The sequence below is a fragment of the Natrix helvetica genome, assembly GCF_964273705.1.
Source record: "Natrix helvetica genome assembly, chromosome: 12".
In the NCBI taxonomy this organism is placed as follows: domain Eukaryota; kingdom Metazoa; phylum Chordata; class Lepidosauria; order Squamata; family Natricidae; genus Natrix; species Natrix helvetica.
In genome coordinates this window covers 12,940,225-12,953,408 of record NC_138556.1, presented here as the reverse complement: position 1 = coordinate 12,953,408, position 13,184 = coordinate 12,940,225, and the positions used below count along the sequence as shown (strand labels likewise).

Sequence of the window (13,184 nt, the reverse complement as noted above, 5' to 3'; positions counted from 1 at the left end):
AATACAATGGATCAACCCATGATATAAACACTGAGTTTCCCCCCAAATAAGACTAGGTCTTATATTGATTTTTGCTCCAAAAGATGCATTAGAGCAGTGGGTCTCAACCTTCCTAATGCCGTGACCCTTTAATACAGTTCCTCATGTTGTGGTGACCCCCAACCATAAAATTATTTTATGTTTTCTGTATTTTTTTTGAAAATATGTATTTTCCAATGGTCTTAGGCGACTCCTGTGAAAGGGTCATTCGATCCCCAAAGGGGTTCTGACCCACAGGTTGAGAACCACTGCATTAGAGTTTATTTTTTGGTTAGGTCTTATTTTGGGGGAAATACGGTACTAAATGCATCCATCTGGCTGACAATCTTAACTGGGGCTTATTTTGGGGATAGGGCTTATATTACGAGCACCATAAAAATCATGCTAGGACTTATTTTTCGGTTAGGTCCTATTTTCGAGGAAACAGGATATATATCATTCAAAGGTTTAGTGATAAAAAATATAGCTTTGAATTGCTTTCACTGCTCATAGTTATTTCACCAAATATATTTGCACATGGCATACCCAACCATGGGAATGCTATCGCTTGATTGAAAATGAAATAGAACAAAAGTGTTCTTTCAATAAAATGTAAGACCAATTCCAATGCTGTTAAATGCATAAGACATAATACCAAAGTGATATGCATAGTGACCAGGATGAGGAATATTATTCATTTATACGAAATAACGTGCTAATACAAAACAGAGCATCATCGAAGTCAGTGGACGATTCTTATTAAAGTCGTAATAAAATATCGGTCGTCTGCCCCAGCCTGGCATTGTACATCAACACAATAGATAGGTATCTATTCATATTCATAGATCTTCTCTCTGTCGCGTCGCTTCCTGCCAAATTCTGGAAAATGTCGAATTCAATTCCCTCCGCCCCCCGCCCAGGATTTAATTTTTCTCAACGTAGCAATAAAAAAGTGCAGTAAAACTATACATTGCATTTCAAAATGTCCGACATGTGGTTCAAAGTGTTTGAATGCATCTCAGGTTTCGCTGGCCCTGTATAGAAGTCATGCCAATGCTCTCAAAAGTCAATGGAGAATCTTTCCAAAAAGTAACAAAAAGAAAATTAGAACTTGCATTGTTTCCAGGGTTTGTTTCCTTTGCCAAAAAGAAAAAGAAAAAAAGATATGGGGTTGCTTAGAAATAAGTTTCAAGAGACACCCAAGAACGGCGGAGTGGATCTAGCATCTGGCAGTTCATAGGTCCATCTTGAAACCAACTCTCTTCTTCAAAGAAAGACAAGAAAACCCGTGGAATTGTCCTGTTTTCAAATGTGGCGAGAACAGTCTCTGTACAAGCCACTGAGCCAGAACAGAATAACGGGTCTTCAAACAGAATGTCTACTGCCACCAAGAACTCCAGAATCAAAAGCTACTGTTTTTCTTAAATCTGCCACCTTTCTGTTCCCAGGCACGGAATAATAAATTATGGGGAAATCGCCACATTCATTTAATACTGTCAAGTCAGCTGGCGGGAGGAGCTACACCAGAGGCGGGTTGCTGCCGGATTGGCTCGGATCAGCCGAACTGGTAGTAGCGGCGGCGGGAGGCTGCGCCCACCCGCCAGGATGCTTCTGCGCATCTGCAGAAGGGTCACGTGGGAGCATGAGTGTGAACGGGAACACACCCGAACTGGTAGTAAAAAAAAAATTGGCAACACCTCTCTGAGCTACATGTTAAAACGAAGACACGACTGGTGCCGGAAATTGCACCTGGGCGTCAAATGCAAAACGATGGTGTCACAAGCTGGTCTTTGTTTCATAACAGAAGATAAAGGGTGAAGAGGGGAAAAAAATCGGACTGATTGTGGGCTAGCTTTGTATCTCGTTCTTATATTGGCATCCACGTCTACAGGCTGGGAAAATAAAAGTTACCCATTGGGTGAGTGCATCGGAAACGAGAACGGGATTGCAGCTCGTATATTTGGGGACAGGGTCTACGGAAAAGCCAGTGAAACCGTGCCTCTTCCTTATGCTTAACAACAACGGAAAAAGAAGAAGCTGAAATGATAAATAGAACACAAATGCGACTTTTCAATACTCTTGAAAATACTGAGCTATTGCAGGGGGCTGTGGGATGACCTGCTCAAGCTCTTGTGTAAATTGGGATTTTGGCTGTGTCGATTCCTGCTACGAACGGAAGAAAACATGGTGCTGCAGCCGGGGATTTTGCACTTGTGCAACTGACGGAGGTGCACGGTTTTGTAATGGGCTCGGAACGTCCCTTTGTTGCTGTAGCTTTTTTGGCAGAGGTGACAGGTGATGGGCAAGCAGGAAGGTGCGGTTGGGAAATTCGGGTTAGGGGTCTCCACCGGACAACAGTCTTGGTAAAGCTCTTCATTGGGCCTCAAGCAGATACTTTCACAGCTTTCGTTGCTGTCCTCTAAAGGGCTTTCTTCGTTCCCTCCGTCCGAATCCCAGGAGGAGTGAGTGCCGCTCTCCGACTTAACACTAGACGTGGTGCTTAAATCCAGAATGGCCCCCTCGTTGGGGTCGTGCCCGCAGCTCTCGGGACAGGCTTGTGCGATCTTGCTCATGGGGAAAACCAAGCTGCCGGTCCTGTTTGTGCTTTTGAAAATAACCGAGGTGTGCTGCTCCAGATGCCCTTTCAAACAGGCTTCCGGGCAAACATCTTTGGCCATGTCCTTCAAGAGACTGATGGCGTTGAAATGGTTCTTGTTGAGGTCCAAAGGATCCTTCGTTAAAAGTTTATGGTGAAGGTTTAAATTGGAGCTGTGCCTGGAGGAAGAAAACAAAAAGAAACATCTAGAGTAAACAAAGAGGAGCAGGGAAGCTTCCTGTTTAGGAAATAAAAATAAACATTGTTAAATGTTAAAACAGACTGGAGCAGTGGTGGGATACTTTAACAACCAGTTCTCTGCCCTAATGACCAGCTGGGTAGACGTGGCTCGGTGGTCATGTGACCGGGTAGGTGTGGTCAACTCAATGTCACTCATGTTTTTGGTGACTGTTTGAAGCTACGACAGCACTGAAAATAGTCACTTATGACCACTTTTCACACAATTGTTGCAGCATCCTCATGACTAAAATTGGCACCCTTGGTAATCTCATGCATTTATGATAGTGGGAGGGTTTTGCCCCATTTTGCGACTTTTCTTAAGTGAATCATTGCCGCTGTTAAGTTTGTAACGTGGTTCTTAAGCGAATCTGGCTTCCCCACTGATTTTGCTTGTCAGAAGGTCGCAAAAGGTTTTAATTCAATGTTGAGATGTTTAGAAAGAGAAGAGCAACAGAGATGATTAGGGGACTGCAGGCTAAAACATACGAAGAACGGTTGCAGGAACTGGGTATGTCTAGTTTAATGAAAAGAAGGACTAGGGGAGTCTTCCAATATCTCAGGGGTTGCCACAAAGAAGAGGGAGTCAAACTATTCTCCAAAGCCCCTGAGGGCAGAACAAGAAGCGATGGGTGGAAACTAATCAAGGAGAGAAGCAACTTAGAACTGAGGAGAAATTTCCTGACAGTGAGAATAATTAATCAGTGGAACAACTTGCCTCCAGAAGTTGTGAATGCTCCAACACTATAGGTTTTTAAGAAGATGTTGGATATCCATTTGTCTGAAGTGGTGTAGGGTTTCCTGCCTAAGCAGGGGGTTGGACTAGAAGACCTCCAAGGTCCCTTCCAACTCTGTTATCCTAAGAGAACCTTTTGACAATGGGTTTTCATTTTAATACTGTTCTGACGAAAGAGCGTAATGGGTCAATAAAAGCAGGCATGAAATCGATTGTTGCACCCCCTCCCCAAAAACATAAAAGGAGCCCTCTATTTTATACGCAAGGGGGCACACCACGATTTTGCCCCACCCATCCTTACCTGTCTCGGCTTCTACGCGAGGGAAATGCAGCATTGCAACCCTCCACGACGCAAGTGTGCATTTCTTTTAGATGCACGTTTTTAAAATGCATTTTGACACTGTAAGGGTTTTTAAAAGTCTTCAGGCAGATGTCGCAACGAAAACGGGCGTCTTCCTGCGGAAGGCCGAGGGCCTGGGGGTGGCCGTGATCCCTCTCTTTACACCCTTCAAACTCAGGGACAGCCGTACTCCGGTTGGAGAGCGTGTCGAAACTGCTTCCACTCAACAAGTGGTAATGCAGTTCGGGCCAGCTGTTGATTGGGATCCGGTAATTCAGCGGTTCTCTAAGGAAGCTGTAGGGCTCAGATGCTGCTTTGGTCACGTCGTGGTGTGGGTTGAAGGCTTCGCACGCATGTTCGCAAGAGGGTCTTCTTTGCGATTTGTCTTGGTCTGGCTGGGTCTGCAATTTGTCCATTTCAGCCTGCAAAGTTTTGAGCCCTCCGGCCTTGGAAACGGACGCCTCGGAGTGAGGTTGCTCTTCGATGTGATGATTGGCATTTTTTTCTATCCTAGACACCCCCATCTCCACCGACCCTTCACTTACCGCCTTGGGAGTCCCATCGTCTTCTGAACTGGCCACTTCATTAGCTGGGCTAGTGGTGTCAACAGCTTCTGCCTCTATCTTGATGGGCATGCTAGACTTACGGGATTTTTTTTTAGGCAAGGGGTCGAAGGGCAACTCACTGGACCCCTGCGGTTCAGGTACGGACGAGGAAACCAGAGGTAGAGAAGGAAGCGTACCTGGGGTGTTTGCTATTTCGGCAGGGGTGACCGGGCTGCGGTAGAAGGGGAGCACGGGTTGTACCGTCTTCAAATTGGGGAAGAGGACACCGTTGTGCCCGCTGTGGTGAAAACCCGGCTGGGTTTTGGCATCGCTCCCAGAACTCCCATAGATCGGAGCCGATCTGTGATCGGGAGGCAAAAGGGTAAAATCGGTCCTTTTGTTCTCCTCCAGACCTCGGAGGGACAAGCCGTTGCGGAGATCTTTGTCCCGGTTGTTTCGGTTCATGGGCATGTGAAGTCTTGGGTTGGGGTTGGCGCTGTGACGGTTTCGGCTCCTCAGCGAGCTGAACACCATGTTGCAGCCTTGGATGGTGCATTTATGCTTGATTTTCAGATGGACCGCATTGTAGTGGATCTTCAGAGTGCCCTTATCATAGAAGGTCTTCTCACAGGCTGTACAGAAAACGCGCCCTTTCCTTAGTCCGGTGCCGTTTTTGTCAACTGACTTCATCTTAGTTTCTGGAGATACCTGGCTTGCTTCCAGCTTGGAGGTCTGAGTTTTCAAACCACTCGGTGACACGTCCTCTTTCAGTTTCAAAGTTAGGTCCGGGCTGATGGGCCCCCTCTCCTTTTCTGATTGAAATGATGGATTGGAAGTTAAGAAACTGTTTTCGGCAAACGGCATGTAGTCATCTTGTTTTAAGTCAGGGCTGTGATCTTCAGAGGACTCCATCAAGAGCCTCTCCGGGAGCGAACCGATCAGAGGTGGTGGAACGGGGCTGTAAAACTGAAAGGGCAGCATAAACGCCATGTTGTTGACCACGTTTTCGAAGTGGTGGACGTGGATGGGGTGCATTTTGTCCAAAGAAGCAGAAAGGTTGGAGTTTCTCTGATTGCAGCTTTCGATGAAGGCCCTAATATCCATACTGGCTGTCGTCGTGGGGACAGGAATGGATTGCCCTTCTTTCTCCTGAATGGCCATCAGCTCCACAATGGACTTGGTTTCCCCAAAACGCAGAAATTGCTGCAAGGTAGCCAGCTCTTCTTCGCTGGTCATGATACTCCAGTGATCCAGGACCTTTCCTGAAGCATCCTTCAAAAAGACAAATAACAACAGTAACAATAGACTTGAAAGGACAACATCCTAGCCTCAAAAGAAAAGTAGATTAATGCCAGGGTTCCAAATATTGTCCAAAATTAAATCTGAGTCCAAGGCAAAGTATTGCTCAAAGTTCCAATTTATTAAGAGAGCCATATTGGCACGTCTGGGAAAACCCGAATCTGGAAGCTTCCTGGTTTCCCCCACCCAGTTGAAAGTTCAAGATCTTGCCCCCACACCAACAAGCCCATCACATGGTCCAATCTTCCACTGCCATGATTGGCAGCTTCCACCCATCCAGTTCTGGCACAGAGGTGCAGAGACAAAGGATGACCTTGGCTTTCTAGAAAGAATTTTGTTATGGCTACATATCATCTAACTCTGTATAATCCCCCCTCCCATTTTCCCACAATAGAAAAATGCATAGGAGAATAATAGAAAGTGTGGCAGGCCAAAGATCCAAAAGAAAAGATGGCTGCAGACCTGACAATTAGTTCATTGAATTGGGTTGACTTCTCCAGGGTGACCAAAGGGAGAAATGTTCTGTTTAGTATCTAACAAGTAGAGCACTCTCAATTGTCCTGTAAAAAGAGGAGGGAGACTAGATGTTGGTCTTATACCCAAGCTGTCTACTCTTCTTCATTTATCTGGTCGACTTGCTGTCCATACTCTCGCTCTGACATACCTGGTTGTCATAGAACAGCAAAACGAGAAGTGAAGACAACTGGGGAGATCATGTGAAAGAAGAATTGGGATCCCCTCCAAGTGCTTCAGTGATCCTCTAAAAGGATGCAAATGACCAACTGTCTGCAAAGAATGTAAATCCTCCCATTCCCCACCCTCCAATCAGAGCTGGAGAAGCTTCTTGGATAAGAAGGGAAATGACTTTAAATAAAAAAACAAGAAAGTACAGTTGCCTCCTGAAAAAGCACCTGTGGGACAACCATGTCCTGGATGACGGAGAATCTCTACGGAGTTCAAGTATTGGGAGGCCTTCTCTCTTCCTTCAATGGGAAACTTAAATAGCAATAGCACATAGACTTATATACCGCTTCATAGTCCTTTTACAGCCCTCTCTAAGCGGTTTACAGTGCCAGCCTCTTGCCCCCAACAATCTGGGTCCTCATTTGATTTGATTGCTTATTTGTCCCCTGTGACTATCATTAAGTGTTGCACCTTATGATTCGTGATGAAGGTATTTTTTCTTTTTATGTACACTGAGAGCATCTGCACCAAAGACAAATTCCTTGTGTGTCCAATCACACTTGGCCAATAGAGAATTCTATTCTATTCTATTCTATTCTATTCTATTCTATTCTTTTTTCTTTTCAATTGTGACTTTTTAAAAAATCAAGTTGCAAACTGCTTTGGAAATCTTCCTTCACATATACTGTAGATTTGTTCCACCAAGGTATTTCAAAAAATCCAGCAGGAAAGGAAGAAAAGTCTACCATCTGGATGCCATCCAAAAGCCACCCTTATCTTATGAGCCAGTTTAACCTCTGCTAGTTGCTGACCTCAGTCAGCTGTCTGAGCGATCAGGGCTTCTGTCTAGCAAAATCCACATCATTGATATACCTGCGGACAGGTTGCCAGGACACCTTTGCAGCATGTTATTCTTGCTTTTCTTTTTCTTTTAATATATAAATATTTTTATTGTACATTTTCCATTAATTCTACATCACAATTTCAATTTTGCAATTGTTGCACAATTTTCTTGGTTATGTATAAAATGTCTATGTTCACGATAACACTGTATGGTCCGGGTACAATCTCTATTGAATATAGATAGTAAATCTTATACACACAATAGTTGTAACTATTATTCCCAATAGCTATTCATCTTCATCTTCACTTATCCTTGTTGAAAATGTTGCGCTATTTGATGAAGCCCTCTGTTCAATTTTATCTATAATCTATTAAGAATATCAAACATTATAAACATCAAGTAAACATCACATTTATAACTATTAATTTCCAAATAATTACATGGTTTACTTAATTATTCAATGTTCATTATTCAATTACACAAATTACTTCTTGTTTACATATGTAGATTTCTAACTTCTGCTGCTATTTTATACCCATTAATAGAATAGTTTCCAGACTGAAAACGTAATCTTTTCCCCATTTCTGATTTCTATCTTTATACCTACTTATATGTTATTCTTGGTTTTCAATCACCTTGCCCCAAGTTCTTTCTGCAATCATCTTAACCAATGAGTGGAAAGTGTTTTGTGATCATCCCAATAATGTTAGGATATGTGCAAATGGAACAAAACCCAAGTAAAAGGCAACAGAGTAGAGCAATCAAAAGCAGGTTTAGCCTCACTTCTAAGTTGAGTATTCTTTCTCTGCAACTTTAATCATATTCTGCGCTAAGATCAGAGAGCAAACGAACTCCGATCGATCCTTCTCTGGTTCACAGAGCACAGCTGTAATTATACAAGAGTGTTGGAGTTCTTTCAAACTCCAACCTCCCCCAAACTTTCCCCAATAACTACAATAAATATTTTATTACAGAACATGTATTTGATGGCCCACGGAGAAATTTCACAGGGCATGCAAGAGGTTTTCTAAGAGGAACGTATCATCATCAATTTTTCATGCGAAAGAAGTTCAAGGTAATTGAGACCGTTTCCCCCCCCCTCTTCATCTTAACACTAAAAAGCAAGATTATGAAGTGGCATTAAATATTTATTGGGGGCATAATGTAAATCATGCTTTACATTAAAGGAAGGAAGCAAAACGAGCAGAGAGGTGGGCCATGGGTGCTGTGTAGAGTGGACGTGTATCATTGAGGCAGGTCAAATCTAAAAGGATGTCACTTGTGTCAATAATTATGCAATGAATGAATGAATGAATGAATGAATCAATGAATGAATGAATCAATCAATCAATCAGAATAGAGCTGGAAGGGACCTTGGAGGTCTTCTAGTCCAACCCCTGCTCAAGCAGGAGACCCTATTTCATTTCAGACCAGTCTTTTCTTAAAGACCTCCACAGTGAATTACATTTGGTTACTGTGGTTCTGATGCCATCAAGAATATTCATGGACTCTGCTCCAGTTCAGCAAAGTGCTAAAACTTTGCAACAGAACATCTGTTCTGGAAGAGAAAAATCACCAACGCAAGTAATCCTCGACTTACGACTGCAGCGGAGCCTCCCCATTGCAGTTGTAAATCAAGACGGTCACAAAACAGTCACCCATGTGACCAATCCAATTTTATGATTTTTTTTCTGGCAGTCGTTAAGTGAAGCCATTATTCGCTATGGGGTGTTTTTGCCAAAAATCAGAAGTAGACACTGGCTTTCAACGAAAAAATTGGAATAAATTGGAAACATCATTTTCACCCTATTACCTGACATAATACACATCATCTCTAGCTCCATTAACTCCTTGAACCAATCATATATGTCAGTGTTTCTCAAACTTGGCGACTTTAAGTCCTGTGGACTTCAACTCCCAGAATTCCCCAGCCAGCTATGCTGGCTGGGGGATTCTGGGAGTTGAAGTCCACAGGACTTAAAGTCGCCAAGTTTGAGAAACACTGATATATGTGAATCCCAAAGGTGCTTTTTTCAGGAAACAATTGGACTTTCTTGCTTTTCTTTGAAGTTGTTTTGCTTCTCATCCAAGAAGGTTCTTCAGCTCTAACTGGATGGTGAGGGAATGGAAGGATTTATATTCCTTGCAGGGAGTTAGTCATTTGCATCCTTTTAGAGAGTCACTGAGGCCACTTATCTGTATCTTCAGGGTCACCTGAATACTGCTAATGGTTCCTGCAGTCAGCAATCCCTTTGGAAATCCATTCCTACTCCAACACCATTCAAAGGGTGTTCATGGGAGTATGAAAGGATTTCCAGAGAAAAATTGAAGTGAAACATCTTCAAAGAAAAAGAAGAAAGTCCAGTTGCCTTCTGAAAAAAAAAAGCACCTTTGGGATCACCAGGCCCTGGAGGACTGAGAATCTCTACAGATGTTTTAGCTATGTAATTTGGGAGGAACACCCTTTGAATGCCGTGGGAGTAGGAAAGGATTTCCAGAAAAAAATTGCAGACTACAGGATCCAGGAGCACTAACTCAGGTGACTCTGAAGGCACAAATAAACCTCCAAGTGCTTCAACAACCCTCTAAAAGGATGCAAATGACCAGCTGTCTGCAAGGAGTATAAATCCTTCCATTCCCTCACCATCCAGCCAGAGCTGAAGAAGTTTCTTGGATAAGAAGCGTAACAACTTCAAAGAAAAACAAGAAAGTCCAGTTGCTTCCTGGAGAAAAAAAAAACTTGTGGGACAACTATGACCTGGATGACGGAGAATCTCTACAGACTATATATATGTATATTCCAGGCCTATTGGTCAATCATCCGTACATTTTAATTTGTGTAATTTGTCTAGCTAAAGGCCTTGCAATCTCACTTCTTTTAGGCTGCTTTGTATATCTCCGTAGCATAATAAAAATTGTGTTTTGATGGAGGTAATGTCTAGTTTCATTCCTGTGTTGTGACCGAGGCTTCCTAAGAGCATGAAGCAAACTCCTGGTCCCGACAAAAACCCCTTTGATTAATTGACTGTGAATTCGGCTCATTCACATCCAGCAAAGTCTTTCAAGGGAGGATTTCCAGTCACAGACCTTATCTGGCTTGGAGAGCTGCCAGGACGATATCTGCAAAACTTGGCAAGGAATCTCGGAGAGTCATGAACCAATGAAGCGAACTAATTGTCTCCTGCAAACTCCACTCCCCTTTTGCTCCTCTTTTATTTCCTCTGGGAGGGGCCATTCATCATCCACCTGTGGCCTTACTCCTAAGTCGACCCGTTCTTTAGCTGTTCCCTTCGTCTGGCAACTCTGTGCATGTGCACACTGGGAACAGGCTCCAGCTGTTCATCTCCCTCACTGACGTCTGACTCTGAAGGCAGCTGATAACTGTCAGACGGCTCCGCCCCCCCCTCTGCCTCCGACACCGAACCCTCAAGAGAGCCTTCCCCAGACCTCAGGACTGGCCCAAGTTCCTCCCCAACCTCCTCACTGTCCGAATCTGATGAGCCACAACACTCTGTTCTTCAAGAACTCTATGGCAAAATGTCTCCTACATGTTCTAATATTTTGGATTCCGGTGACTCCATGCTGGCTTCTTTCCTCTCCCACCTTTGTCTGTAAGGAAGAACCACGAATCTGATGCTTACCTGTAAAACATAACCCCGTATGTAGTCCTGAAGTGTCCAGTCAAGAGCATGGAGGATGTGTATGACCTCTTCTTGCTTCAAGACACTGAAAAGACGATCTAGGAGGATTTTGAGACGGACAGGAACGGCTTGAGTTCCATACAGCATGAGGCTGCTTATATCAAATACCACATTGGACTGGACTATTTCCACTTGGCTGGTTGGGTATAAGTTTGGGGTCCTTAGTTTACTTAAAGCTGAAACAATGAAAAGAAAATGCAGCCACCTGTGAATAACCGAGTACAAAATAACCACACTAGCAATGGCGGCTCAGCAACTAGGCATTGTTATCCATCTGATAGTTCCGTAATTAATGCTTTAACAGCCATTCCAACATCATTCTTTACAGTCTGATCAATTAGAAACATCTGGTCAATAGGCACGGGATTTGGTCTCCCTTCTATGGCTAAACTACAACTCCCAGCAACCCTAGGAAATGGCTAATGACAAGGGAAACTGGGACATGTAGTACTGTAACAATCTGGGCCCATAGATTGCTCACTCTTGCAATAAATCAGGTGCCGCAATCTATAGAACTTTGCAACAGCATTTGGATTTATATATCACTTCACAGTGCTTTACAGCTGTCTTGAAGTGATTTAAAGAGTCAGCATATTGCACCCCCCTCCCCCCAAACAATCTGGGTCCTCGTCTTACTGACTTGAATGGACCTGGCTGGAAATATACAAAGAAATATGTAGAAACCTATGTGATTTAAGTCAGGTAGATTTGCATGTAACAAAGTTTCTGATAACTTTTTTTTAAAATCAATCAGAAGTGATAATTTGGAATGCTTGGGAGACAGAAGTCTTAGACCAATTTTTTCTTCACCTGTCTTTCTCTTTTCCAATCTAAACCCATAGTTTCCCTTGCAATAGTTAATTCAGCACATGTTGAATTGCAAAGCAGACAACAAAGCAAATTGGCCGGTAAGGATAAAATACACTGCATAGCATCTCCCTCTAAAAGGAAACAACACCAAATCAAATTACGTATGAGAAATGTTCTAGGTTTTTATTTCTTATTCTTATGATCAGCTTTGCCACCCAAAATGAGGATTGGATTTATATATTTATCTAACTGTACGACTAGATGACAACTAGACAACAGAGGTGTACAAATCAGCAAAATCTGATTTAATTTGGAAACTAGATCTGATTTCATTCAGTCATCTTAACCTAGTCTTCAAATTGAACTTATTCAATTCAGATTTTTAAATAAGTTTAGGGGGGGGGGGAAATCTGTACATACTTAGAGACAAAACTCATTCAGAAGGATCAATTATTCAAACAGACTGGCCAATTTGCTTCAGACAACAGAATTCTAGATTTAATTGAGTTGACTTTGAATTAAAACTCCAGACGAAGCTTTCTCACACAGATACATCAACAGCCCCATTACGAAGAATTTTAGGACATCAAATACTATACTACCTACCATGAGCTACCCATCCATGCCGACACTGGTCACACTGTCGTTGGTTTATTTTTCCAGTCTTAAAACACTGGCAGCTACAGTTTACCAGAGTGCATCGGATGGCCTGCAAAGTGAAGAAAACAGATGCAAAAATCAAGAGTTTAGTAAAGATCTTATCAGAACTTCATCCAGTGATAGCAGTAAATCTCCCTCTGGAAACTCAACCAATACTTTTTTTTTCTTTCAAATAGTTTTTATTTTTATTTCCCAGTAATAAACATACATAATTTGTGGACATTGCATTGACGGGGTCAACATTAACAACAAGAATACAAATTGTATGTGAGATTCTTATCTTTCAACTTCAGCAATATTTGTCTTATCTAAGATTAGGGAAGGTAACTGTATTATTAATATTAATAGAGTGTTAAAATATATTGTATTCCCGTGATGGATTGAATATTGTTGATAATCGGTGTTATTGGTAATCCCACACATTTGGAACATTGAAGCTATGGTGGAATAATGAGTGATTTTCACAATATTGAAGGACAATATCTAGTAAGGGATAACAAATAAAGGGCACAAAGAAATATTATTTATGCTTAAATGAATTACTTTACTTTGCTTTATTGTCACTGTATGTATGTACACAGTATATACATACAACGAAATTCACATGACACCCAGAGACCAAGCCCAACACACATAACAATCCCCAAACACACTCCCACCCACCCAAAAATTCCCCACGCCTAAACCACTCAAGCATCCACACAACAGACCAAA

General features: G+C 42.5%; 1 protein-coding gene across 2 annotated transcripts in view; it reads right to left on the bottom strand.

Moving 5' to 3' along the window:
• Window positions 1-1,017: 1,017 nt before the first annotated feature.
• Window positions 1,018-13,184, bottom strand: part of BNC1 (basonuclin zinc finger protein 1) — a 69,013-nt gene continuing 56,846 nt past the window's right edge. For both annotated transcript variants that reach the window (XM_081964729.1, XM_081964730.1), the window contains exons 2-5: window positions 12,417-12,519; window positions 10,941-11,176; window positions 3,889-5,744; window positions 1,018-2,793 (exon numbers count right to left, since the gene is read on the bottom strand). In XM_081964729.1, coding sequence (XP_081820855.1) covers window positions 2,112-2,793; window positions 3,889-5,744; window positions 10,941-11,176; window positions 12,417-12,519 — 2,877 coding nt within the window. In that variant the 3' untranslated portion in view covers window positions 1,018-2,111. The remainder of the gene's footprint in view (window positions 2,794-3,888; window positions 5,745-10,940; window positions 11,177-12,416; window positions 12,520-13,184) is intronic.